Genomic DNA, 26,875 nt, shown 5'->3' on the forward strand with positions numbered 1-26,875 from the left:
ATCTTAAAATGTCTGCAGCAGGAATGATATTTTTTTGTGATTTGAGGCCACTGCAGTTTAACCTTGGTAATTCCTGGTTCATAGTTTCAGAGTTCCCTTCACAAGAACAAAGTTGACAAGAGCCAGATTGCAGAATTACTTCCTGCTTCCTCCATATAGAAAGACTATGCTGTTCTATCCGTAAAAATAACATTTCAACTGAAAAATAAGTAGCCTTTACCACTTGAAATTTGCCTGAATTGTACATATCATACATATGATTAAATAGAACCTTTAGAGTAAGCAGTAAACTAGTTTACTTAGTGATAAGAAACATTAGATTCTCTGTAGTTTAGACAAGTGGACTACTTCCTGAACGAAAACTTTGTTTTGTGTTGTGTTTGATAGACTTCTAAAAGCTCTCCTGAAAAAGAGGCTTGTAGGAAAGTGTGACTCCTGGACCAGCAATACAAGTATCAACTGGGAACTCTTAGAAATGTGAATTCTGGGGTTCAGCAAGCTATGGGAAGGAGGTCTCCAGGTGATGCTAACATGACAATGTTTTGGAGACAGTGGTCTTCATTGGAATATGCTACAAGCTCAAGTTGGATACCGATCCATATTAGTTTACAGGCTTGTCTCCTGTAGACCTAATTACTATATTTTTCATACTATCTACAAATCATCATCAGTTTATTTAATTTAACATTTGAAGAACTTTAATTTTTCTCTAAAGAATGTGTACAATTACACAAAATGTGCACCCAGAGCATTCATAACATTCATAACATTTAAAATTTGCCTTTGTATGACTTTTTAAAGGAACTAGAAATTAAATGATACTAAAAAAAAAAAAAATCCTTAACAAACCAGGGCTTGTTTGACTACAACCAAGAAGTTTAATTTTTTGAATACTTCTTTTTCTTCAGTTTTCTCATGCCAATATTTCAAATGATATAACTAAACTAAAATCCATTGTGTTAGTTGCCTTTCTGACACTGTGAAAAAAAGTATCTAAGATAAACAACTTATAATGAGACTCAAGGTTTAGAAGCTTCATTCCATATTTGATCAGCTCCATTGCTATAGGGTCTACTCCAAGGCAGTACTTCATGGTGGGAGAATATGACAGAAGTACCTACTCACCTCAGGACAATTAAGAATCAAAAAGAAGAGAAGAAGAGGGACTGGGGCTCTAATACTCCCTTTAAGAGCACATCCCCAATGACCTAACTTCCTTCCAGGAGGCCCAACTCCTAAATTCTGACACCTTCCAATGGTGCCACAGACCTGTTGACACATGGGCTTTAGCATTCATCAGAAAACACATGATTATTTCTATTTTTTGTCTTTTCTGTGTTGATAAACTGATTTGATCTGACTGTTGGATTTGCTGTGGGTAGTTTGTACATCTTGTAAACACAACCCTTAAGAAGCATAATAAAATGAATCATTGCACAAATCTGAGAAGAAAACAAAATATATGCATGTTTTAAACATGATAAAAGAGCAGAAATTTTTAAATTACCACATTTATACAGAATAATTATATCTGTAATCAAATCAAATGAAACCTTCTCATTGCCTAAATGAAATAACGATTATGTTTATTTTTTAGAAAAACACTCAACAATAAAACCCATACAGCTTGCTCCTGTAGGATTCCTGTGTTCAAAAACCTGTACCCAGGGCTTGGGTTGTGGCTCAGAGATAGAGTGCTCACCTAGCATGCATAAGGCACTGGGTTTTATCCTCAGCATCATGTAAAAATAAAATAAAGGTATTATGTCCATCTATAACTAAAAAATAACTATTTTTAAAAAAACTGTACCAAATTCACGCAATATGGGTGACCAAATTCTCCTAGACATTTCCAACCTGTGATGTTCTAATAGAATGAAACTTGCCAACCTATCTTTTTTCTCTTCAAAGGAGGGCCCTATGCCTAAAAACATGTTAAACTAATACCTCAACATTTTCTCTCTCATAGGACAAGCAAAGACATTTTTGAATTCAGTTACTCACCATGCATAGTTGTAAAACGTAGTTACTTTTTGAAAAAAAAAAAAAAAACAAAACTGCTGGAGTTGATACCAATAAGCAGTTTAGTTAAGTTAAAGTAAAATCATTAGTGGTATAAAGGTACCTGTAAGATACTTTGTAAAGTATAAGTGCCAGCGTTATCAGATATAAAGTAATTACCTTTAAGAAATAAAATGAAACCTGAAGAAATCTGCCATTTTATGTAATTGAGTATTAAGGAAAATATTGAGATACACTATTCTATAACCAAAACAGAACCAAACCCCAAAGCAGATGCTTGCATTTTTTTAGTATGCAATAATTAGAACAATCACTCTCAGAACTCCTTTAATCAATTTTTCTGCCTTCTTGCATCTTCTAGATGGTTTAATGGGGAGAGACTTCCCAGAAGTAATACAATCTTTCTCCAAGGATGGTTGAAAACACTGGCTTCTATAAATTGTACATTTTCTTGGAAATAGGTATGTTCTAGTAAGCAGGCCTTAGGTGGAATCTTTGACTATTAGATCTAAAAAGATTGTTATGATCTCAGGAGTTTAGGGAAGAACCCCAAATTAGGGACTTGGGGAAAAATATATCTCAGTCAACATGTTTTGTTGTGTTTGAACAACTAAAAGCAAAATGATACTGGCAAGAGACATTCTCAACCTTAAAATAAAGATATAACTCATAAAAATCTATATTTCTGATTCTCCCTCCAATCTAAAAATAATGCATTGAAGTTAGACAGGGCTGCCTAATGGAATTGAGCACCTTCTTTCTGAATCACAGGAACCCACCTGGCCTATAATCCCTTTTTCATGTTCAGTGGTCACCTCCCTGGTGTCAGATATACCTGAGGGATAAGAGATATACCTGCAAATAAAAAGGATACAAACAAGTGACCTCATGAAGTTTGCATCTAGTGGGAGGAAAAAATTAAGCAGCATAAATAAATAGCCTAATTCAATGATCTATTAATGGAGTAATAACTATGGAGAAAAAGGAGGCAGGAAGTGAGGGAATTTGCCTGGTTTGTTTCAGGTTCAGAAAGAAGACCAACGTGGATGGAGCAGGATAAGAGAGGTGGTGCAATAAGAGTCAGGATCAGAAAGAGATGGAATGAGGTATAGTCTGCATGAGGCCTGCAATCCCTTCTCAGGATTTCTTATGTTTCTCTGAATGACATGGGAGCCACTAGCAGCTCCAAGCAAGGGAAAGATTTGACTAGTTACATTGAAAAGGCTCACTCTGAATACTTTGTTCTTACTAGTCCTTGGAGGAGCAAGTGTCAGGGAAGGAAGAACATCTGGGAGCTACTGCAATAAAATAAGAGGGGAGATGGGGCTTGCACCATGGTGGCATTGCAGGTGAAAGAAAAGTAGATGCATTCTGGAGATAACTTGAAGGTAGAACTGACAAAATTTACTGATTGGACTTAATGAGATCTGTGAGAAATAAAAAAAATAATAATGGTTCTAATAATTTAGAACCATTACTAGGATAACAGTGAAAAGAAGGGAATGAGAAGTAACACTGAAATTCAATTTAATATTAACCGTACATGGACAAGTCAGCAGATGCCTGAGCAGAGATTGGGCTCCAGTTATGATAATTCTCTCCACTTTCACTGTTCTGAGGGAGGAGACATGATTATAGGAATTGGGGCCTGGTAGCTGCAACCAGTCTATGTGGCAAGTAAAGTTATCCCATGCCAAGCTACACCATGAGGTTTGGGGATGATCAATTTTTATTTCTGACTTTTAAAGGATTATTTCTACTTTAAAAAGGTAAAAGGAAATCAGTATATAATTGATAAACTCACTCTTTTTTAATGTGAACAATCCAGATAATGCCTATAAAACTAATTGCTATTGTGTCCATTTTATATGCAGATATTTATGCTGTAGGGAAGCCTGACACAGGATAGGTGATAACTGAAGCTGAAAAAGAGGTGATTGGCCAGGTGGATTCTTAATTTAGAAAACAGGTGCTCAACTCAACCAGGCTGCTTATTTTAACTCCAATGCACCATTTTCAGATGAAAGGGAGAACAAGAAATACAGAGTTTTATAAGTTATGTTCTAATTTTAATATGGGAATACGTAATTAATACCTCAAGAATTTGGATACCAGTGAGATAACTTCAAAGTCTTTTATAAACTAGGAAAATGGAAATGAGAAAGATAAAACAACTTTGCCTATCACAGTAATCTGAGTTCTATCTCTAAGTAGCTGTACTCTTGGACAAGTTATTTAACCTTCTCATTCCCTGGGTTCTCTTCTCTTTAGTTCTTTAGTTACTTCTTCATAGAATTGCTTTAAAATTGATTAAAATGTTATGCACCAATATCATGTACACAGAATAATGGCTGACCAAAAACAATTGTGAAATGAATATTATTTCTTAATTCTGCTTAAATATATCATGGCATATATTTGTATTTTAAAGCTGGAGTGCTTGAAAATTTAATATATGAGTATTTTAAAGCCAATAGTAATTTTCTAGCACTTTAACCCATAGGATGTTTATGTTATTCATTTTATAAATAAGATAGTGGCTCTTACCATCATTTCTAAAAATAAAGAAACTGAGCTGTTAGTTACTCAGGTCCACATAGGCTGTCTGAGGCTGACTTTCTTTCTTTGAGGGAGAGTCTATTTCCCATGAAATGTTATGCATGTGGAAGTGTGACATCCTGAGACATTTTCTTAAGTTCTGCATATTTATCCATGATCTTTATAACCAACATTGTTAATTGGTAAATAACAACATTGGACTAAAGGAAGGTGGCTTTTAGAAACATTTGTTTACATGCTTTATTCAGAGTGCACTTTCACTGTTTTCAGGAATTTATTGTCCAATAATTTGATCAACCACTTAACATTATACCTATACAAAGCAAACAATAATAAAAGTTCCATTCTTCCTGGAAAACAGAGTTGACTGTGAACAGAAACTTTTGATGCTCTAACTTGGAGAAATAAGTGATGTAGGAGGTTGCAGGGGTCAGTGCAGAAAGTATTTTTAAGCAGAGGAATGACTTCTAGTGTGCCTCAAATCATTCCATCTTGACAGTTCCCTATGCTGATTCTATGTACAGCCAGTCTATTTTCTTCCATGACAGGAGCTCTTGGCTTCAGTCATGCAAATCTGCTTAAAATGATACACACCATTTGCTCACTTCTCTTTTGCTTCTATAAAACCTCAGAATTGATATCCTTTCCCCACATTTAACATAAAACTATTTGTTACTTCTTTCCCTTAAATGTTGTTTTAAAAACCCTTCTGCTTAATAATGTCAATAAGCCAAATAACATGCATTCGAAGCTTGAGTTTTAAACTTGAAGAAATGAACACAATTTTCTACAATATATACTAGGAATAAATGGGACCTTTGGTTTACTCTTTTTACAGTTAACATTTAAATTCCTGGACCAGAAGGATCTTGTCCTATAAAACAAATAGTATCCAAGAACTAGAAAAACGTACTAGCATATAGTAATGTGAGATATACACTAGAATTAGAGTCAAGGAATGTTGAATTAAAATTTCCATCCTCACATTCACTAAATGTTGGATTTGGGTCAAAACACTGAATGTCCCTTTAATCTGTAAAGTGGAATTCTATATACCCTTTAATATTGTTGGTTTACAAATGAGAGTTTATGAATAAGTGAGGTAAGTCCTAAAGGGTATAAAATTTGATTCTTCGTTCAGTTAATAAACATTTGTGAAAGACCTATTAAGTGCCATGTGTATTACTTTACTGTACACCATTACTTATTTGGTAAGATCAAAGTAAAGATGGTGGCCCCGCAGTGGAATAAAACCCGAGGAGACTGTAAACCTGAGATAATACTTCTCCTTTGAATAGAAATTTGAGCAAATGTGACCTGCAACATTTAAAGTGACACTTAAGGAATGGAGGAAAATTTAAGTCACAGGGAAATAAACTGCATAAATAAATGCATAGGGCATTAAAATGTGTCTTTCCTGAACCATTGTTCTTTGGCTCTTCTTCAGGTACCTTACCTTGCACAAATGCACTAAAACACCAGTGTTGGGTTCTTCTCAGTGTTAATCTATATTCTTTATATCTGTAAGGCTTGCATTCAAGTAGACAAACAATAGGAGACTGATCAGATTAATGAAAATTGCCATGGAAGTGTATGAAGCTCTCTTCAGCAAGTCCTCTGTGCTCTACTCTAGTATTATTTTAAAACTATCATAGTTATAAAAATTTGAAGAAAAACTCAAGTATTTTTGTTTGCTTTCTACATAATATGATGTGCCAAGAGCTATCAAAGGTTATGTTGTCTTCCAGAATAGTGTTGTAAGGGAGAATTATGTTTGTAACCAGGCTTACAGTTCAGATTTAGGAAGTGAATACTAATGCAACTTTAGTAGATTTTGTAAAACACAATTTTATAAAAGTATTTTTACTTGGATGAAAGAGCAAGTGTTTGGCATTGATATGAAATAAAACAAAGCATTTAAGCTTCAAACAGATGTTTTCTTTCAGTAGTAATTCCAGATTAAGCATTAGTAAACCATTTAAAGGATAAGTAAAAAGTTTTCCTACAGTAAGTTGTCTATGACTTTGGGCTTACTTGTAACTCTGTCAGCTTACCAATAGGTGATGAAAACGGACAAATTCACATTTCAAATCCCATACCCTGTTCCTCACTATTTATGACAAAGAGACCTATTCATTCTATCCCCAGCTAAGGAGAAGAAATAGACTTAGTAGGATAACCAACATGAATAGTTGCTAAGGTGCAATGATCTTACTATGCCCAGGTGGTCCTGAAAGGACTTTTAAGAAGAAATGTTCTCAGAACTTTTGTTGTAATATCTTCCTTGATCCCTTTGGAGTGGATCCTCCTCCTTAATGCCATTGGCACATGAAAAAGCAGAGATCTAGGAACTGTGAAATTAATAGAGTCCAAATCCAGTCTGACTCCAGAGCCTGATGCTTAAACTCCTCTTCCTAGTGAATTCTGTGATAGTTTTTAATAACTTGAAATCACCTGTTTTCTTACATACTAAGTGACTATATTGTAGAAAATTAATGTTATTTTGTGTAATCTCTTCCAAGAACATCAACAGTCTATTAAATGTTATACTCTTTTATCCAAGTATATCAATATATCTGTTTCTTTCCTAAATATAAATAGAATATTATCTGTATCTGAACCATTCTTTAATTAATAATGTTAAATTCTAATATAGGAATAATCCATTTGCTATTTGAGAAGCAAAATCATCTCTTTAATTGTTTTAAATTTGAAACTCAGAAATCTGGTTAAGTCTCCCATTAGTAGATTTAAGGGTGAAGGACTTTAAGGGTGAAGATTAAAGGAAGTACAAGATTTTGGAAGTACTCATCACATGTGTCAATCTCCACCAAATCCTAAATCTAGGTGAGGAGTTATTTTATACTTTCATCTTGTAACCAAACACAAAGAGTTCCCCACTTGGTAAGTGCAAAATCAGTAAGCACCACCAGGATGTAAAAGAATAAATAAATTTTTATTAATTGCAGCAATTGTGGTGATCACTCAGGATAACTCCCCTATTAGTGTCTTTCCAAACAAAAGAAGCAAGAGACTTTTACTAGGGAAATGTAGGGAAATTGATACTGGGGAGATGTCATCACTTTTGAAGGTGGATATACTTCTGAGCATGCTCATTCAAGGTCATGCTTCTTCATACATTGCATGATTGAAAATGATGGACAGGAACAGGTCTGAAGCAATTTAACATTATAATGAGAAAAGTTTATTTCAGGTCACACGGAAGAGGAACTGGGTACCTTTGGCTGGTTTAAACTGTTCCTTGTGATTTACCTCCGCTATCCAAAGGCCTTATCAGAAACAACTTAAAGAAATTTTAGTAGTCAGCATCCCCCCACTACATGTAGCAGCTAACAATTTTGCATTTCCCATCAAAAATTTGAATTTTAGGAAATGGATGAGATCAAATTTGCTCTGTTTTATTGGTACCATCAGATTTCCTGTATTTGTTACTTAGAAGATCCTTTTCCCCATCCCAATTATTTTGTTCCCTCAGTCATAGTCAATACATTGCATCTTTTCTCATTTATAACTTTCAAATGTTGAATTTTAAACTTCTATTGAGTCAAGTGGAACCTGATGGCTTTTCCTCCACCCATTCTCTCATATTAATTATAGTTGCTCTCAATTAAATGATTGAACACTTGTAAAACCCTGAGGAGTCACATGTGTACATCCTTCCATTGATCTACCCTCATCTGCATGCTGAGGTAGCCTCTACAGCCATAGGAGTCCTCAAAATCTTGATATGTGCACTCATCTTGCACTTTCCTCACAAATAACATTGGCACTGCTTTGCCTTATGAAGGATATTTATTTATTTAATTAGACCCCTAAAATACTTAGAATTATTATTTCCTGAGTTATTTGATCAGATAAGATTGAGTGAGTTCTAATTTTCCCTCAAAGCATTTTTGTCTCTGTTGTTTGAAAATTTGTATCAACTCCCTGAAATATTCCATTTAGATCTTATTTACTCTCTCTTCCAGTCAATCCAGGTTTCAGCAAATTAGATCCATCCTTGAGATAATGTAGAACAAGAAGTTTTGCAGTTAGTTGGTAACTAAACAAGACTTATGGATGGGTTTGATGTTCTCCAGAGGACATCTCCTGCTTACCTTTGTTCCTTTTCCACTCACCTCTCAGTCTAGGTGTGCCAGTCTACTTATGCCTGCAGAGTCGGGAACTTCATTGGCTCTTCATCAACTTCGATGATCTATTTCTGAGGTTCTAGTAGCTTAAAACTTGATTCTAGAGTCCCTCTTATAATACCGTCCTCTGTACATTGGCACTTCACATGAGCAGAATTATTTTTAAGGATTTTTGCAAATAAAAGTAGTGACCAAATTATTCAGTAATAAAAACTGTGGTTAAAGTATTTAATTTAATGAGTTTCATAAGAAGAGGAAAAATGAGAGCAGGAAAACAGTTGGCCATCCATGACCATAGTTTCCACATTCATATATTCAGTCATCCAGGGATCAAAATATTCAGAAAACAGACAAGTAAAACAAAACAACAATAGAAGAATAAACAATGCAAGTAAAAACCAGTAGAGTACAACAACTATAAAAGCTGCTATATAAAAATTTATCATTAATATTGTATCCAGTATGATGTGTACTCTAGAGATGGTTTGAAGGGTATAGAAGGCATATAGGATATAGGTAAAGCAATTTTGAATAATCTTAGAATTTCTTCTCTCTCTCTCTCTCTCTCTCTCTCTCTCTCTCTCTCCCCACCCCCCTTCTCAGTGCTGACACCCTAACTGGATTGTCCAACTTTCCTAAAAAGAATCCACAGGATTTTGAGCAAAAGTAGTGGCTGCTAAGTTGGGAGAAAGAGAGTTATTTGCTCCAGCATCTCCTTCTCTAATCACCCTGATCTCTGCTCTTACTTTTTTAATTTGTTACTGATGCTGTTTGAAGTTTCCAAAGACTTCATCAGGACAGCTTCAGATCATCTTTTCTTTGCCCTCACCCTTACCCTTTCAGAACTTTTGAAACATTGTTGCCATTATTTTGTTTCCCAACAGTATTATAGATTTGAAATAAATAATTGTGTGATTTCAAGGAGCAAAGGATGGAGAATTATCCACCTCCTTGAATAGCAACTTCCAATTTTAACATATTGCTTCAATAGAGATGTTTTCAGAAAAGCATTGCTTGAAAGTCTCATATGTACTAGACACAAAAATGACTTTTAAAATATGAAGCTTTATGTTCTATGATTATTATAATCTATGCTTATATATTTAAAATTCATTATGCTATAATATATTATATATTAAGATATAATAACATGTAATATATAAAAACCTATGATTCTCTACCTTATTGGCAGTTCATAAGAATATCATCTTCTTTATGTTGAGTCATCTTGCAAACAATAACATTTTTTAAATTTTTTAAATTTTAAAAGTTTTAAAATTCAAATTTCCTCTTATCTTATAATTCCTTATTATCGCCCATATATTTATGATTTTAATGTTGAAAAACTATCTCTTTCAATTAAGGTTAGTATGCAATTTTAAAATTATTACATTTAAAATATCTAGATGAAAATGATTCTAAAATTACTGAAGCTATATTTCAATGTTTCCTTTTTTACTTTTAAAGCAACTCATTTCAGTCTAAAAGTAGAATGAAGCACAATTACATTTGTGAAACTAAATAACTTACAGCAATTGCTGTAGGAAGTTGAAATAATTTAGAAAGCAATGTATTTTATAAATATATATGTAGAATTTTAAAATTTGTAGTATGCAGGTATATGTGATTACAAATTTGATTTAAAAATGTAAGAAAAATGTCAGCAGACTTGAGGACAAAGCAGTCATGTTTCACTTATGCAAACATATCTTTTGAAAATATAAATTTTAACTTTTTTCCTCCAATTTTTCTTAAAAATTTTCTGTTAAAATGAATCTTATAGGCCTTTATAAACTCTTTTAAAGTTATAAACTTGCTTTTTTTGTTTGCTTTAGAATATATACATTTTCAGAATAAGCAAATCAGTTTCTTTATATGAAATGACATTTTCCCACTCAGATGGTAACAATTTAATTAAAGATTTTCATATGTTCAAAACATACTGGGCAATATATAAGCATTAAGCACAGTGTAAATGAAGATGTCAACTTAAAGAATCTTTAAAGCCTTGTTTGGTGACACAAATCTAACTTCTTAAATGATAACAAAATAAGAAAGACATAATTGTTAATTTCTTAGGTTCATAAATGATAAAAATATTCACAAAAGCTAATCAATAAGGGTTGAGTTTTCTATACATATGCTCATAAAAGAAGAAAGAATATAATTGATTAGGAGGAGGTTTTGTGACTCTGATCAATGAATGGGAGGGCAGTTATCCATATAGAAGAAATCTGAAGACTGGCTTAGCTGACCTGGTTGTGTTTTAATTAGCTATGAGAAAATGATGTCACCATTACTTTTCTGGATCTGAATTTTCTCATCTGTGAAGAAAAAAAAGGGTTGCATCCTATAATCACTAAATTCTCTGTTATCTAGAAAAGCTCCAGCATAGAGAACAATGATCATAAAGGCACAATGGGGGAGGTGACAACTTCGGTGATCAGACCTTGAGGATGTAACCCCCTTAGGGAGTACACATACAGGATTAACTGGAGACAACGCCGGATATGGAGAATGGTATCATGGTACATAGGGCCTTTAGAATCAGTCAGCTATTTTGTGGCTGTGACTAAAGGACTTGATCAGAACAATTGTAGAGGAGGAAGAGTTTATTTGAGGGCACATGGTATCAGAGATCTTAGTCCATAGAAGGCCAGCGCCATTCCTTGAGGCTGGTCATCATGGCAGGAGAGTGTGGCAGAGGGAAGCAGCTCACATCATCAGGAAGCAGAAAGAGAGACTCCACTCACCAGATACAAATATATACCCCAAAACCCCAATTCCTGCCTCGTCCAGTCACACCTACCACTTTAGTTACCACTCAGTTAATCCCTATCAGGACAATAAATCACTGATTGGGTTAAGACAACCCAAACATTTCTCCTCTGAACCTTCTTGTATTGTCCCACATGAGCTTTTCAGGAACACCTCACATCCAAACCATAGCAAGTATTGATTTGATGTGAAAGCAAATGGGTAACAACTGGATCTTTAGGGGTAGGAAATCTCCATAGCAAACACAATGCTTAAAGATTCATCAGACTGAGAAATGCATGATGGATTCACTGAAAACCAGGGACCCTGAGGTTTGAGTGGCCACCCACAAGCTCCACTGGAAGCTGAAGTATATCCATGACTTCACATGGTCAGGAAACATGTAGTCTCTTCATGATTGTGCTTCCAGTATTCTGGAAGACAAACAATCACCTGCTCTGAGCATCACTTTAGTTATTTGCATCCTGAAAGAATGCCAGCTTCCCAGTACGATTAAAAATTTTTGAGATGATCTTGAGGCAAATTATTATAAGTATTGCAAAACAAGATGATTTAGTTTTCACCTGGGAAAGAACCATGCATGTGCTTTTACATCCATCCGGCTTTTAGAAATGTGGATTACATTGTGCATTGGTGAGGATTTTGGTGTGTGTGTGTGTGTGTGTGTGTGTGTGTGTGTGTTATGTATGTGCATGTCTCATATCATGTTATCTCTTTGTTTTATAGTAGCATAATATCACACATTCTAAATCAACTAGTGACTCCAACTTTGTCCTGTGGGTTTTCTTCTTGGTTGCATTTTTACTGGGACCATCTTTCCAGGATCACACTGAAACTGTCTAAAATGCAGTGGATGAAGTCCTTCCACAAGGCAGCTATATTCCTGCAGTTTCTATCAGCAGGAAAACAGCCCCCAGAATGAGTGACCTCCAGGATAAACAGGAGACCAGCTGTGATTAGAAATATCTTTTAGTGGATTTGTACCACCCAGAGGCAGTCATGAAACTTTAAGTTTTTGATGAACAAGTCAAACAAAAGGGGGAAAGGAAAACAGACTTCTATGGTGAAGAAATTTTTGATTCATCCAAAGGCAGTAAGATTTATCTTTACCCCCTTGTAGCATAAGACAAATGAGCAGAGCTGGAGAATTAAATAAGGAACATTAAATTGCTTTTTAATTAATGTGGATTTTACTGCAATATAACTTAACCTGAAAGTTAAACTGGACTTGACCTTAAATTTACAGGAGTGAGTAAGCAACTAAAAGCTTTTAGTTTAAAGATTTGATTCCTTTCTCCTTTTATCTTCATCCTCCTGACTCCAAATCTCCTTCTCCTTAAAGTATATATCATCCAGGGAATGATAACATACTTAAAAATATTGAGCTTAAAGTAAGTAATTAAGCAAATGATAATATAATTATCTGTTGGGCTTTGGTCCAGGCACTGTCCCTAGTGCTTTGGAGAAGATGATACTCACGTAGTTTAGAGTCTAGTAATGGGAAGGAGAGCAAAGCACACATTTGCCATTACTGTACAAAGAAAGAGCTATCCGTGCCAAAGTCAGGAACAGTGAAGCACTGAGTGTGTTTGGCAAGAGGGAGCAAAACTAGAAGACAGCTGTCAAAATCATTTTCATAAAACCTCCTTTCAGATAGATTAAATGTAGTGAAAAAGCTCCAGCTTTCAAAAGAGGAGGGGCAACATAATCCTTGTCCCCCAAATTGATTTGAGTTCATGTCCTATTTCTTGTCTACATAGTCAACTCAAAACACTTGTCCACTGAGTGTGACTGTCCCTCCTCCTCTCCCACTCTAGTCTTTTATATTTCCAATGATGTATGGATGGTTCATTTAGATATCTAGTGTTAAATCTAACTGGACAGAGTAAACCTGTATAGGACACAATATTTTTTATTTATTTTCTCAATCAACTTATTTCTGTCATTACTACTGCCACTTCCCAGATCCAGAGTTGTAAAATATGGAACCACATTTAATTTAATTCGTTGTTTCCTTGGAAAGACAGTTTGGAATGAATGTGTCCCTAATTTCCCACTTAGTATTTCTAGGACTTTGGCTACAACATTTTGTATCTCTGTACTATAAATATATATATTTTTTATACCTGGCATGGGAGCTAATAGTATAAGCCATCGCACTGGAGCCTATGCAAACACCTAACTTATTTTCTAGAACTATCAATAACATTTTTTCTTCCTTTTTTCTCTTTATCCAAAGTGGCAGTTTTCAAGTCTTTTCTTCCTTGAAATGTATGACATTTCTTTTCTCCCTATTTTCTTCTATTTTTATCTCTCTTTCAGATATTTTCCCTTTGTTTCCTCCTCTCCATGGACCCACATTTCAAAATTCCTGCAAGAGTCTTTAAGATTTTCTCCCTGCCTTCACATTCTTTCCCTCCATTATTATTCCCACTATTGCCTCACTACTCCTCCAACACCACTGAAATTGGACTGTCTCCTGTTTATTACTTTGCTAATTCAAAGAAAGGAAGGGAGGGAAGGTGGGATATTGGCCTCATGAACCTAACCCTATGCTCAGAAGGGCCCTTCAGTTAGCTTATGACTCTGTGGCTCTGCTCATCTTTATTTCCTAATAATTTTTATTAATTCTTAATAATTTTTAAACAATGTCCAATATTTTCACTTTCTACTGGGACCCACAAATTATGTAGCTTTTCTTGCATGGCAAATTCAGCCTTTATTTCACGTTGTATTTAGGTCAGAGCTTTTTCAGGACCCATTTTTATAACAGCCCAATTCTGGTTGACCTCCAACTTCCAATGTTCAATGCCAATATCATAATTAAGCCTTTCTAGTTTTTCAGGCACAAAAAATGAAAAGATTTTAGCCATTGTTCTTCATCATAACACACTGTTTGATTTTTACTGCAGACAAAACTTTTATGTTACCTAACCTTGCATCAGTATCAAGTATGTCCGTGAAAATGTTTGACCACAATGCATTGAAAACAGACCATGTCTTAGCAAACCTTCTACTGAAAATCCCATTGAGGTTACATTGAGGGTGCCCTCTTTTTTATCAGCTCCATTAAAGAATTAGCCCTCAGCTCTAAGCGTTTAGGGATTTGTGATAAATTAATATGTTGTCATTGACCACTGAAGGGATACAATTGATTGTTTTCATTATAGCATTGGTTGTCTGGAAATTCAAAGTTCAACTGAAGTGAAATTGATCAAATTATATATTTATACATATAAGAATATGCCTCAAGGAAACCCACCACTCTGAATAAATAATATGTGGAAGTTAAAAATATTTACCACAAAAATTTTAGATGGAACTTTATTTTCTCCCTGTATCCTGGTTTTGCTCTTTTCCATATTATCCATCCATATTTTTGCTGAAACCATGTATTCTTTTATGCCTTCTCAAATCTTACATCCCTAACATATGTAAGTGGTCAATAAATATTTGATGAATGGGTTAAGCAGAGGATAAGCAATATTCCATAATACATTCCTAAAAATATGTTTTGAATATGAAAGAGATAATAGTAAACATACAGTGGTAGAGAAGGTTATGTTCTCTGAAAAACTGGAAAATAGGATTAAAATTGTATTTTGCTTTTTAAACACAATATTTAACCACATGCTATCAGCATTTCTAACAGTTTTTTTGTTCATTACATTGCAATTGAAAATATTCAACCAATTTAAGGCTTGAGATAAGACTATCCTACTAATTTTAGCTTCTATACCTTGCATAACTTATAGAAAATGTATGATACCCAGACTTTCATTATTTATAATATTTTTTAAAATTCTACTTTCTTTAAAAAGATTCAAGTTAAAGCAGCAGCAAGCATATTGATTTTTTGGAACTCTCCAATAACTGGACTGAACCCTTGGAAATAGACCTTAGAAGTTTAATTCCCTTATTATGCAAATGCTGAATTTGGACCAGACAGGTTATTTAAAGGTAACAATACATAATCATTGCAAGTTAAATTGCATGGAAGTTGAGAAATTCTGTAAAACTAATAAATTTAAGAAAAAATACCAAACCTCATTCCCTCACCAAACCTTCATTCCCAACCACCTGTATCCCCATGGTTCATTATGTATTTAATCGATCTTCATTTATTTTATTGTATCCTAGTTATGTATTGTAAACTTGGGCAAGGCTGTGTTTTCATTTCCTTACTTGTTTGTTTTAATTTTTGTATATCCCACCAATTAGTGTGGTGTTAGGTACATGACTGGCTTTTTAAAAATTTTATATATTAGAAGAAGAAATGTGGTATTTTTGGTATTGAAAAAAAAAAGATGATCTGACAGTAGAGCTACTGCATTTTGTAAATACTGGGTCCTTCATATCTTAGTATCACTAGTTAAATATAATGAGATGGCCCAGACAGTGTTTTCTAATACCTGTTCAAAATACACTCTGCTATTCAAGAAACTGGGATGTAAGGTTCATCAAAAATTCTTTATCATTTTCAGAATTGAAAAAATTCTCACACTATTTTAATACAAGAGGGTATATCAAAGAGAACTGATCAAACCACAGTGTTGTACTCAGAATATCTTTTTTAAGATATTTGAAATGCTTATATTTATAGCATTTTCTGGCAAGGGTCTGTTTTATAGATATTTTGCTACTTATGGATAGCAAATGAAATCTAGTAATGTTCCTGAATAATTAACCAACAAGTTTCATTTATAGCAGGAAGCCAATGAAAATGATATTAGTATTCAGGATACACAGAACATAAAGCACAGGGATCTTTAATTCATGGGTGAATGAAGACGGAAGCAACATGTTGAACATAACATTTCCCTATAAAGTGATTTCCGTATCATATATTATTAAGTTGATACATAGCTGCCGAGTTCTGCTCAATTTTCTGGACCTCTTCCTCCTTCCGTGCATCTGTAAGTAAAATGCACACACACATATCCTTATGCTGTGTGAAAGTTGATGTGGATAAGGTCAGCTATCCAACTAGAAAGTGCCCTCCCTAGTCATTGTGATAACTCCATTATATCAGCTTTATAGGTGGAGAGATTCTTCTGTTTGAAATGAAATGTTAATAATTTTCTGATGAGCATATTTTAAAAAATACCAACACATTTATATTTAATGCAGCTTAAAGAGGATTTCATGCTTATTCTCCCAGTGAAAGGTTCTGTTCTGCCGGATTTATACCAGAGATAGTAATAGGCTTAAATTGTATTGTATTTTAAAAATTCATTAAAGTGTTTTCACATCTGCTCTTTCATTTGATTCTTTCTTCAGCCCTGTAAATATGGGTTAAGTGTATACTAATCCTTCTTTGACAAAGGTGGAAATTGAGGATCTGAGATGTTAGGCAATTTGTCAGAAGATATAGCCTAATGGGTACCAGACCTAGAAATCAAGTACTGCAACTCCCTTTTCTAGCTGTTGTGTCATAAAACCCACTTTTGAACATGAACGCATTTATATATTTGTCGGAATATAGGTGCAAAGTAAAATCAATGAAGAAACTCTTACAAACACAAGTGCTGGAACCACATACCTAGAGGTCCTAACAGACATGTGAGGCAAGGTCTTAGAATATGTAGTTATTTATTATTATGTTTTAGTTACACTTAAACAAAATACTTTTATTTATTTTTATGTGGTGCTGAGGATCGAACCCAGCACCTGGCACATGCTAGGCAAGTGCTGTACTGCTGAGCCACAACCCCAACCCCAGTTATGTATTTTTAATATGACTTATATGTGGCTTTGAGCCTGGCTAATAAACTGTCCTGGATTTTGTTCTTTCATCCAATACTGTTCCCTGTGAATTTTGCTTTCATGCACTTTGGTTGTCTTCTTAATAGGTTGTTAGTCTTTTTCAAATTTATTAGTCTCTTCTTTATTGTGCAGTTATACTGAAGTAGTGAAATTTATTACTCTTTTTCTTAAGTTTCATGGAAAGATCTTTCTCTAGATCATTTTTTTAAATCTACAGTTAAAAAACAGGAAACAAAAAACCCTTCTTCATTTTTTTTTTTTTTTTAGAATGTGATCAACCTTTATTTATTCCACCTCTACCAAGTTGCAAATAATATAACATTAGTATTTTAGCATTGTATTGAATTCAAATTTAAGAAAAACATTTATAGGGGGTGTGTTATGTGGCCATATTTCTATTTAATACATTCACATTAGGATGAAGATAGATGTCATTGATAAAACAAAAATTGTATGCTTTTTAAAAAATCCAAATTATATAAATTAATTGTTTAAATTTCAGGCTTCAAGGCAATGCCTCTCTTTTATTATTATTATTATTTTATTATTAATTATTATTATTATTATTATTATTTTCATATATAAACAAGTACAGAACACAACTCACTAGAAAGTTGGAAGGTATAAATTTTTTTTTAATTAATTTTTATTGTAGGTTGTTCAAAACATTACATAGTTCTTGAAATATGTCTACGGCCATACCACCCTGAACGCGCCCGATCTCATCTTCTTCATTCTTTATAACAAAATAAAATTCATAAGTAGAAGAAATACCTAAGTGCATAATCAACATGAGAGATTCTCAATATAAGTCATAGGTAACAAAAAACATAATTCTTTTTAATCCTAAAATTTGTAAAAGTCAAAAAATTTGCTTATAACAGCATTACTGAGAATGAGAAGAATTAGTCATTCATATAGTATTATTGATACAAAGACTTTTCAGTGAGATTGGTACCACTTCACAAAAGTAAAATTGTATATTCTCTTTGAACTAACAACTCTAGTTTTCATGTATATATAAATCCATGCATTATAAATGTTGAAGAATATACATTATAGCATTGTTCATAATAGATATAAAAGGAGGCCATCTAAATATCTGTTCATCGTAAGGATGTGATTACATCAAATATGATACATGCATAAAAGGAATAATGATGTCTCTGAGGAAAAGAGTAAATAATATTTTATACATGCTTGTATGAAAAGATTTATAAGATATATTGGAGTTATTAAATTTTAATTCAGGGTAAAATGAAAATTGTACATATTATGTTATTGTTTGAATCTAAAAAAGATATAGGTTTGAGTTGTATCACACCAGTAAAGTATTTGACTAGCATGAATGTGACCTCTAGCACTGAAAAAAAACCATTCACGTGTGTCACACACACACACACACACACACACACATATATACACATACACATACATATGTCATGAATATGTTTGTATATACATAGACATTTCTCTAAGAAAAAAGAAACTAGTAATTGTGATGTATTTGAATGAAAAAAGTGGGAGTTTGAAATGGGAAAAATAACCTCTAAATTAATAGTATATGTTTTTCTACCATTTGAATATTTTGTCTCAGATTTTTAAAATTATTAAAAAATAATAAACCATTAAATATAAACATATTAATGCATAAAATGGTATGGAAAGTAGAGTGAACTTTATGTTGTAAAATAGAACTCATCTAGTTATTTTACATTTTTGTATTGTTTTAATCATAATAAATAAAAATATATTTACATTTTCCTAAAAACTAAACATGTTACCATTATTATTTAATTTGACAATGTAATCATAGGTTTGGGAAGCATCAGTTAGCATTTTCAGCCTGTACTTTCCTACCCAATCTTTATCAAGTATGGGTTTCAGATAGAGGCATGGAGTTTCAAAATCAGAAAAGGTGAGAACTATGAGGGATCTCAGACATTTCATATTCAAACTTCATTTTGTGGATGATGAAACTGAGGTCCTGTATGGTTTTTTTTTCTTCTATGTTTGGACATTTCAATAATGGTGAAATTTTAGATTGAGTTAAAGTGGAAGTTACTGCAAAGTAATTTGATACACTGAGAGTGAAGGAATATAAATTATTTTAACCAACTCTGGCTTTAGTTGGTTCACTGTCCTTGATCCTCTCTTCTCTAGATCCAGTCCTTGCAACTTTGAAATGATTGAACAATCCATATCTATTGAACATGATTTAAAAGATTCACAAAAAAAGATGTTTTCTGCACTTGTAATCAAGTGCCCCAATTTCCCAAAGTTCCTGAATCTATTTAAATGTTCTCATTTTTCAAATCATGTTAAGTCAAATTGACATGTGTTTAGACAATTACTATGAATTAGGGCATTTAATAATTCTTATAAATATTTTGTTACATGAAGAATCCTATCTTCTAAGTCTTCAAATATGACTGAAGTTCACCTAAAGTTTCCATCCTTTGATTTCTTTTTTGTTTTTTATAGCTAATTTTTTATTATGTAATTTTTTTATTTATATATGACATCTGAATGCACTACAATTCTTATTACATATATAGAGCACAGTTTTTCATATCTCTGGTTGTATACATAGTATATTCATACCAATTTGTGTCTTTATACATGTACTTTGGATAGTAATGATCATCACATTCCACCATCATAAATTACCCCATGGCCCTTCCCTTCCCCTCCCATCCCTCTATCCTATCTAGAGTTCATCTATTCCTCCCATGCTCCTGCTTCTTATCCTACTATGAATCAGCCTCCTTATATCAATGAAAACATTCAGCATTTGGATTTTGGGGATTGGCTAACTTCACTTAGCATTATCTTCTCTAACTCCATCCATTTACCTGCAAATGCCATGATTTTATTCTCTTTTATTGCTGAGTAATATTCCATAATGTATATATGCCACATTTTTAATCCATTCATCTATTGAAGGGCATCTAGGTTGGTTCCACAGTTCAGCTATTGTGAATCAAGAACCAATAAATGAGATGGACTCAAACTAAAAAGCTTTTTCTCAGCAAAAGAAACAATCTGTGAGGTAAATAGAGAGCCCACATCTTGGGAGCAAATCTTTACCTCTCACACATCAGGTAGAGCACGAATCACTAGGGCATATAAAGAACTCATAAAACTAAACATCAAAAAAAATAAAAATAAAATAAAAATAACCCAATCAATAAGTGGGCCAAGGACTGAAGAGACACTTCTCAGAAGATGATGTACAATCAATCAACAAATACATGAAAAAATATTCATCATCACTAGCAATTAGAGAAATGCGAATCAAAACCACTCTAAGATTTCATCTCACTCTAGTTAGAATGGCAGCTATTATGCATACAAACAACAATAAATTTTGGCGAGGATGTGGGGAAAAAGGTACACTCTTACACTGCTAGAGTGACTACAAATTGGTGCAGCCAATATGGAAAGCAGTATGGAGATTTCTTGGAAAATTGGGAATGGAACCACCATTTGACCCAGCTGTCCCTCCTTGGTTTATAACCCAAAGAACTTACGGGGACACAGCCACATCAATGTTTATAGCAGCACAATTCACAATAGCTAAACTGTGGAACCATCCGTTGATTTCTTAGAGCACTAATTGTTCATGTCACAACATTTTCTTGTGTTCTTCTATTGTTTCATGTTTTATTCCACAGCCTGAGCTGGAGTTTTATATTTCCCATTGTATTTATATAACTATCCCCTGTAGTTTTAACAGAAGATTCAAACACATGTTTCAGACTTAAAGAAATATTCCAGATTGCAAATTAAAACATTGCCCTTCCAGATGCAGAGAAGTAGTAATACAGATAGATGCAACATGAATGGCTTAGGGACAGTTGGGGCATTGGTACATCTGGAAAGTAATGCTGATGAAAGGGTTAACAGAATATAGAAACTAAATTATCCCTCAGTTATCCATGAGACAAATCTAAGAACATCCAAATATCCTACTAGGTCTTGGAAATAGTTTCACAAGGATAATCACGGTCTTACTCTAGTTTTTCCTCATATTTTTGAGGAGGAAAGCAGTTTGCTTCCCAGGTTATGTGGAGGACCTATGGCAGATTAGCAATACAAACTAGCTTTTAATGCAAACTGAAGCCAATTTCTTTAGATCCTAGTTTTTTCTTTAATAGTTCCTAAGAGGAAAAAAATGATTAAGGGTGGGATTGAGAAAATGCTTAAATATGCAATGTAAACAATGCCAAGTTTAGGTTCAAATCATTTTAATGAATGGGAAAATCAAATTTAGATTTTTCTTAAAGTGAGGTCATTAAAAGTATTAAAAATATATCCTTTGTATATAATTCCTACGAGACAATGAGTGAAATTCACCATATACCATACGCTTCTGAGATCTCTTAAAACAATCCTTCTCTGGTTAAATATCAACACTTTCAATAGTTTAAAATACTCAAATTCCATAATAATAATACATCTATACTTCATATTGATCCTCTCACAATTCATAAAGAATCTTTTTCTTTCCCTGCAGGCAGAATTTACAGCCATGCGGGAGCAGTACATGCGAGGCGGAGAGGGCTTCATCATCTGTTACTCTGTTACTGACCGCCAATCATTCCAGGAGGCTGCCAAGTTTAAAGAGCTCATTTTTCAGGTCCGCCACACCTATGAAATTCCCCTGGTGCTGGTGGGTAACAAAATTGACCTGGAACAGTTCCGCCAGGTTAGTGCCAATTTTATCTGTTAGCTTCTGTCTTTTTTTCTCAGAAGATACATAGTATTCAGTGTGGCTGCTTTCCAAGGTTGACACTGAGAATTGAAAGAAATGATGCACATGATTTTTCTAGGAAGTCTAAGTGGTCCTGCGGTTGACTGTGTTGGCTACTGCAATATAATCCATCTTACATGCTATTTTACAGCAAGTCCTTATCACTCCCCTATACCTTTGGATTGGAGCTGGTTCTATGATTTGCTTTGAGCCATAGTGTGTATACTTGGAAAGTTGAAATTTAAGCTTCTTCAACTTCTGCCTTTCTCACTTGAGATATTCATCTTTGAGACACTGTAAAGTGGCCCAAGCTAACTCTGTAGAAAGAATCATGTGGACAAAGTGAGATGAAGGCTCACAACTGTCCCTGCCAAAATACCACACATCTGGGCAAAACCATTTTGCATGTTCTAACACCAGTCACCTTATAAGTCACTCAAACCAATTCACATGAAAAAAAAAAAAAAAAAAAAATCTCCCGCAGAGTTCTTGTCTCAATTTCTGAAATACAGAATCCATGGCAAAGAAAATCAAAATGTTTAAGCTATTATTTTTGGAGTAAGTTTTCATGCAGTGGTAGATAAACCAGGATCTCCCTTTCTCCCAGAATCAAAACAAGCCACTACTTCTCAGGTTGATTCAGAAATTATTTTCATCTATGATAAATTTCCTTTGAGTTACCCCTGATAGTTCAGCCATCCTGGTTCAGGGATCAAGGAAGTTATCTTACATTTTCATTGCTCTGACTTGTTTTGTCTAAAGCAACATTACTGAAAACTTGCATTCAAATCAAGTTTTGGTTAATCTAATTGTCTAAATTGAATTGCTTCATCTCTATTTGCATTGACCTTAAATTTGAAATGATTTTATAGAGTTTATGTTATTCCAATTGATGATTAATTTTAATCCACTTAAAGTAGCCTGCTAGTAAGATCCTTTGCTAAGGTAGGAATCTTTACCAAAGCAAATTGAGTTTTCTCTTATTTTAAGAGTTTTTTGAATTTGAATTTTCACATTCAATGCATATTAACTCTTCTAGAAGTGAAAATATCTCACAGAAAGCCAAATTTTGTAATTTTATGCTTAATATAGAAACATTCTTATGATTTGCTACAATTCATTTTCATGGTGACATTTTTGTATCATTTACTTGAGAGTCTAAGTATCTCAACTAATTTGTTTTCAAAGCTGTAATATTAATTTGTATCCTGTACACTGTTTAGTTTTCTTTCTTTGTTATTTCCCTTTCTCCAAAGCAATGTATGGTACGATATGCTTTTATTTCTGTGGGTAAGAATTCAAGCTCATCTCAACAGTTAAATATGAATCTATTCTCAGATATTTGCAGAAAACAAGAAATATAGGCCTAGTACCTGGACCTTTCAGATATTCTTCTAAAGCTTAGGGATGCCTCACTTTTCTTAGGGCTTTCTAGGGCAAAGTACCAGACAAGCATCCTAACAAGTGCACCATCAATGTTCCCAGGGCCATCTTTATTACACTTCTAAGAATTTCTGGAGGATGAAAACTTCTGGTTCAGCATCATTTGGGAAAGTCAGAAGCTAGTGAATTTGGGAACATTAGGGAAACTGTTTTCAGTTCAGGTTCTCATAGATCAATGGCTCTCTATGATTCCAAAAGCTAGTGACATTTGCTTTCCATGCACTTTCCAAGTCCTGCTTTCCTAGACTCAGAGGTGACCCTTAGGACTTCACAAAGAATGTACAACAGGACCTCAATCCCAGCTTGCATAATTAGCCACTCCTTTCTGATTAGCAGTGAAGTGAATCATAAGCATCACAAATGTCACTGAAACAAATATTTTAGAAAGGCATTAATTTTGCAGATTTGACAGACTTTTCCTTTTTAGATAAAAGCCAGTAAACATGAATAGTCACCGAAAGTGCAAAAGCCATGAAAACATAAATTACAATCTTTGTTAAAATGCTCATGTACCCATGTCGCCAATAAATGAAGTGTTGATGTGCAAATTTGGCTTCTGACTGTGGTGCTTCTGATGGAAATAATTATTCCTAAAATCGCACAGTGGTTTTTCCTTTGTAAATGATTTCAATTCACACTTTATTTTAATCTTATGACTGCCCTGTGTGGTTGTAAGGCAAGTATTTTAAGAATAAAGATATTTGAGAAGTGAATATGGATGTAGAAATTGACTTTCCTAAGCTATTGGGGTTAGTTATAAAATTAAAGCTAAAACCCAGATTACACGTATTCTTTTTGTTACATGAGTATTTAAAAGACTAAACCTGGTTCAATTGAAAAACAAACAAACAAACAAAAACAACAATGCTGACACTAAGACCTTTTAAAGCTCAAAGAAGTCCTGTGAGGCTTCCTAACGTAATAGAGTTAAACCATCAAAGTTGTTGAAGGAAACCTCTAGTTGCTTTTGTTTAATAGCAAGAGACAGAGAACAAGATTCTCACTTGGCACATCTTCTCTATAGGGAAAGAGGTTAAAAGGAAAGACTCCCAGTGATTAAAGCTCTTTCTTTTTATATTTGATAGGGTGGGTTTTTGTATCTTTCATGCATTTTAATGAAGCTTGTGGTATTTCAAGCAAAAAATAAAAATACAAAGCAAACAAGTAATAGACTTTAATGCCTTTTTATCATTATTCGTCTCAAGTTAAAATTTGAAAAGACTGTTTAAAAGTTAATATTTTGTCAGGAAGTAGTATTCATTTTGATACTGATGATGCCTGTGATGTATCTGTAAAACTGTGACGTGCAATTTGCACGTATTATTTTATTTAATCCCCACCACAAGCCCATGTCATGGGTTCCTACATGGTGCCTATTCATCCATGAGTAAACTGAAGCTCTTGTACATTCAGGAACTTGGAGATCTCACAAAGAGAGCTGTGTCACCATGTTCACACAGCCAGCTAGAGTTCAGAAATGAAATGCAAGTGCTCTGTGTTTTACCATGGGGCTTCCAACCATTATATTATCATGAATTATAGTTTTTATACCAGCTTCAGAATCTTAGCATGTTCCTTAGAGATTGGAACATAAATAATAGCAAGTTGATGGCAAATATAGCCAGGAGGATGAGAATGATAAGTTCCTGGGTGTGGAGAGGGCAGCTCCAGGCCCTGGACAAGTCAGGGAATTTGTAAGGAATGGTGTGAGGAAAAATGGGAGAAAAGCAATGAAAATGAGATTCAAAACTTCTAAAAGGGCCAGGAATGGTGGTGTACCCCTGTAATCCCAGCTACTTGGAAAATTGAGGCAGGGAAGTCACATGTTCAAGGCCAGTCTTGGCAATTTAATGAGATCCTGTCTCAAAATACAAAATAAAAAAGGTTTGAGGATGTAGCTTAGTGGTAGAGTGTCCCTTGGTTCAATCCCCAGTACCAAAAAATGAAATAAAAGAAAAGAACACCTTCTGATAGGCATTTCTTTGTAATCAGGTGAACAATTTTGTCCAGAGTCCATCTAGGGTATTCTAAAGAATTTTGAAAAATTCCCAGACGACATTAGATTTCTAAGCTTCCATTATCTGTCCCTACTTATTGTATCTTCAGACATTACACTAGAAAGCACAAGAGGATAATTCCTATTTTTGCAAAACCCTGACCACCTGTGCATACTACAAATGCTTTCTAAATGGAATGAATTTCAGCTATTTGAGAGCTAGATTAGAAAAGTTTACATCAGTAACAGACCATAAACTGTTTTATCCTAAAGCCAGATCATGATAAAACCCTCAGTCCTGAGAGTCTAATTACAGGTTACTACAAAGCTGGAGACCTTGAGACTCTAATTTCCATATCTGCTGACTAAGTGCTGAATTTGGATCATGAAAGACGCTTTATTTACTCTTTTGTGAGATAGCTAATGAAAATTATTACTATTATTTTTTAACCAAGATGGGTATTTGTATTTGTAAGAATTAGGAACTCCTGTATTAAGAAAAATAATACCTATGCAAAGTTGTATCAAGAGAATCAACTTCAGAATAAAATAAAGGAATGAGTAACTCATTCCTTATTCTCAAGAACTTTCTCTTCAGGAGCTATGCACAATAAATATGCAGAAAACCCTATTAAGCAATAGAAGTAAGTGCCAAACAATATGATATCTGATACTGCCTATAAGTGCTATAGCTTTCAACAAGTTGTTCACAGATGCAAAAGATCCACGTGGACACATATATGAGAAAGACACAAGTGTCCTGACCACATAGAAGAGATCAGAAATATAGTGACTCACGGTTATTTTAAGAAAATAGGAAAGAATAAGTCTAGGGAGGAAGAAATAAATCTTGAGGCTTACAAGTATAAACAAACATGTTGAGTGGTTGGTGGGGTGGTTGAGGAACTAATTCTGACTAGTAAACAGTCAAACATGCTCCCAATAACTTCTTTTTTTTAAAAAAAATTTTTTTAAATTTGTTTTAATTAGTTACACATGACAGTACAATGACCTTGACATATCATACATTTGAATCCGATGGGATATTAGTTCTCATTTTTCTGAGTGTACAGGTTGCAGAATCACATTGGTCATGCAGTCACGTATATACCCACAGCAATAATAATGTCGATTTTATTCTGCTGTCCTTCCTTTCCCCCCTTCCCCCTCTCCTCCCCTCCTATCACTTCTCTCTACCCAATCTAATGTGACACAATTCTTTTTTTTCCTCATATCGTCATACATGTATTTTGTATAACGATGAGGGTCTCCTTCAATCTTCCATACAATTCTCCTTCTTCCTCCCTTTCCCTCCCATCTCTCTTCCCTATCTAGAGGTAATCTTCTTCTCATGCTTTTCTTCTGTACCTCATTTTGAGTCACCCCCCTTATATCAGAGAAGAC

At 34.0% G+C, this 26,875-nt stretch overlaps 1 protein-coding gene across 1 annotated transcript in view; it reads left to right on the plus strand.

Annotated features, from left to right (window-relative positions):
• The window catches only part of Rit2 (Ras like without CAAX 2), a 325,091-nt gene that overhangs the window by 147,231 nt on the left and 150,985 nt on the right, over window positions 1–26,875 (plus strand). The window contains exon 4 of the mRNA XM_076836867.1: window positions 21,796–21,987. Within this exon, the coding sequence (XP_076692982.1) occupies window positions 21,796–21,987 (192 nt within the window). The remainder of the gene's footprint in view (window positions 1–21,795; window positions 21,988–26,875) is intronic.

This window comes from Callospermophilus lateralis, chromosome 17 (assembly GCF_048772815.1).
Source record: "Callospermophilus lateralis isolate mCalLat2 chromosome 17, mCalLat2.hap1, whole genome shotgun sequence".
Taxonomy (NCBI): Eukaryota; Metazoa; Chordata; class Mammalia; order Rodentia; family Sciuridae; genus Callospermophilus; species Callospermophilus lateralis.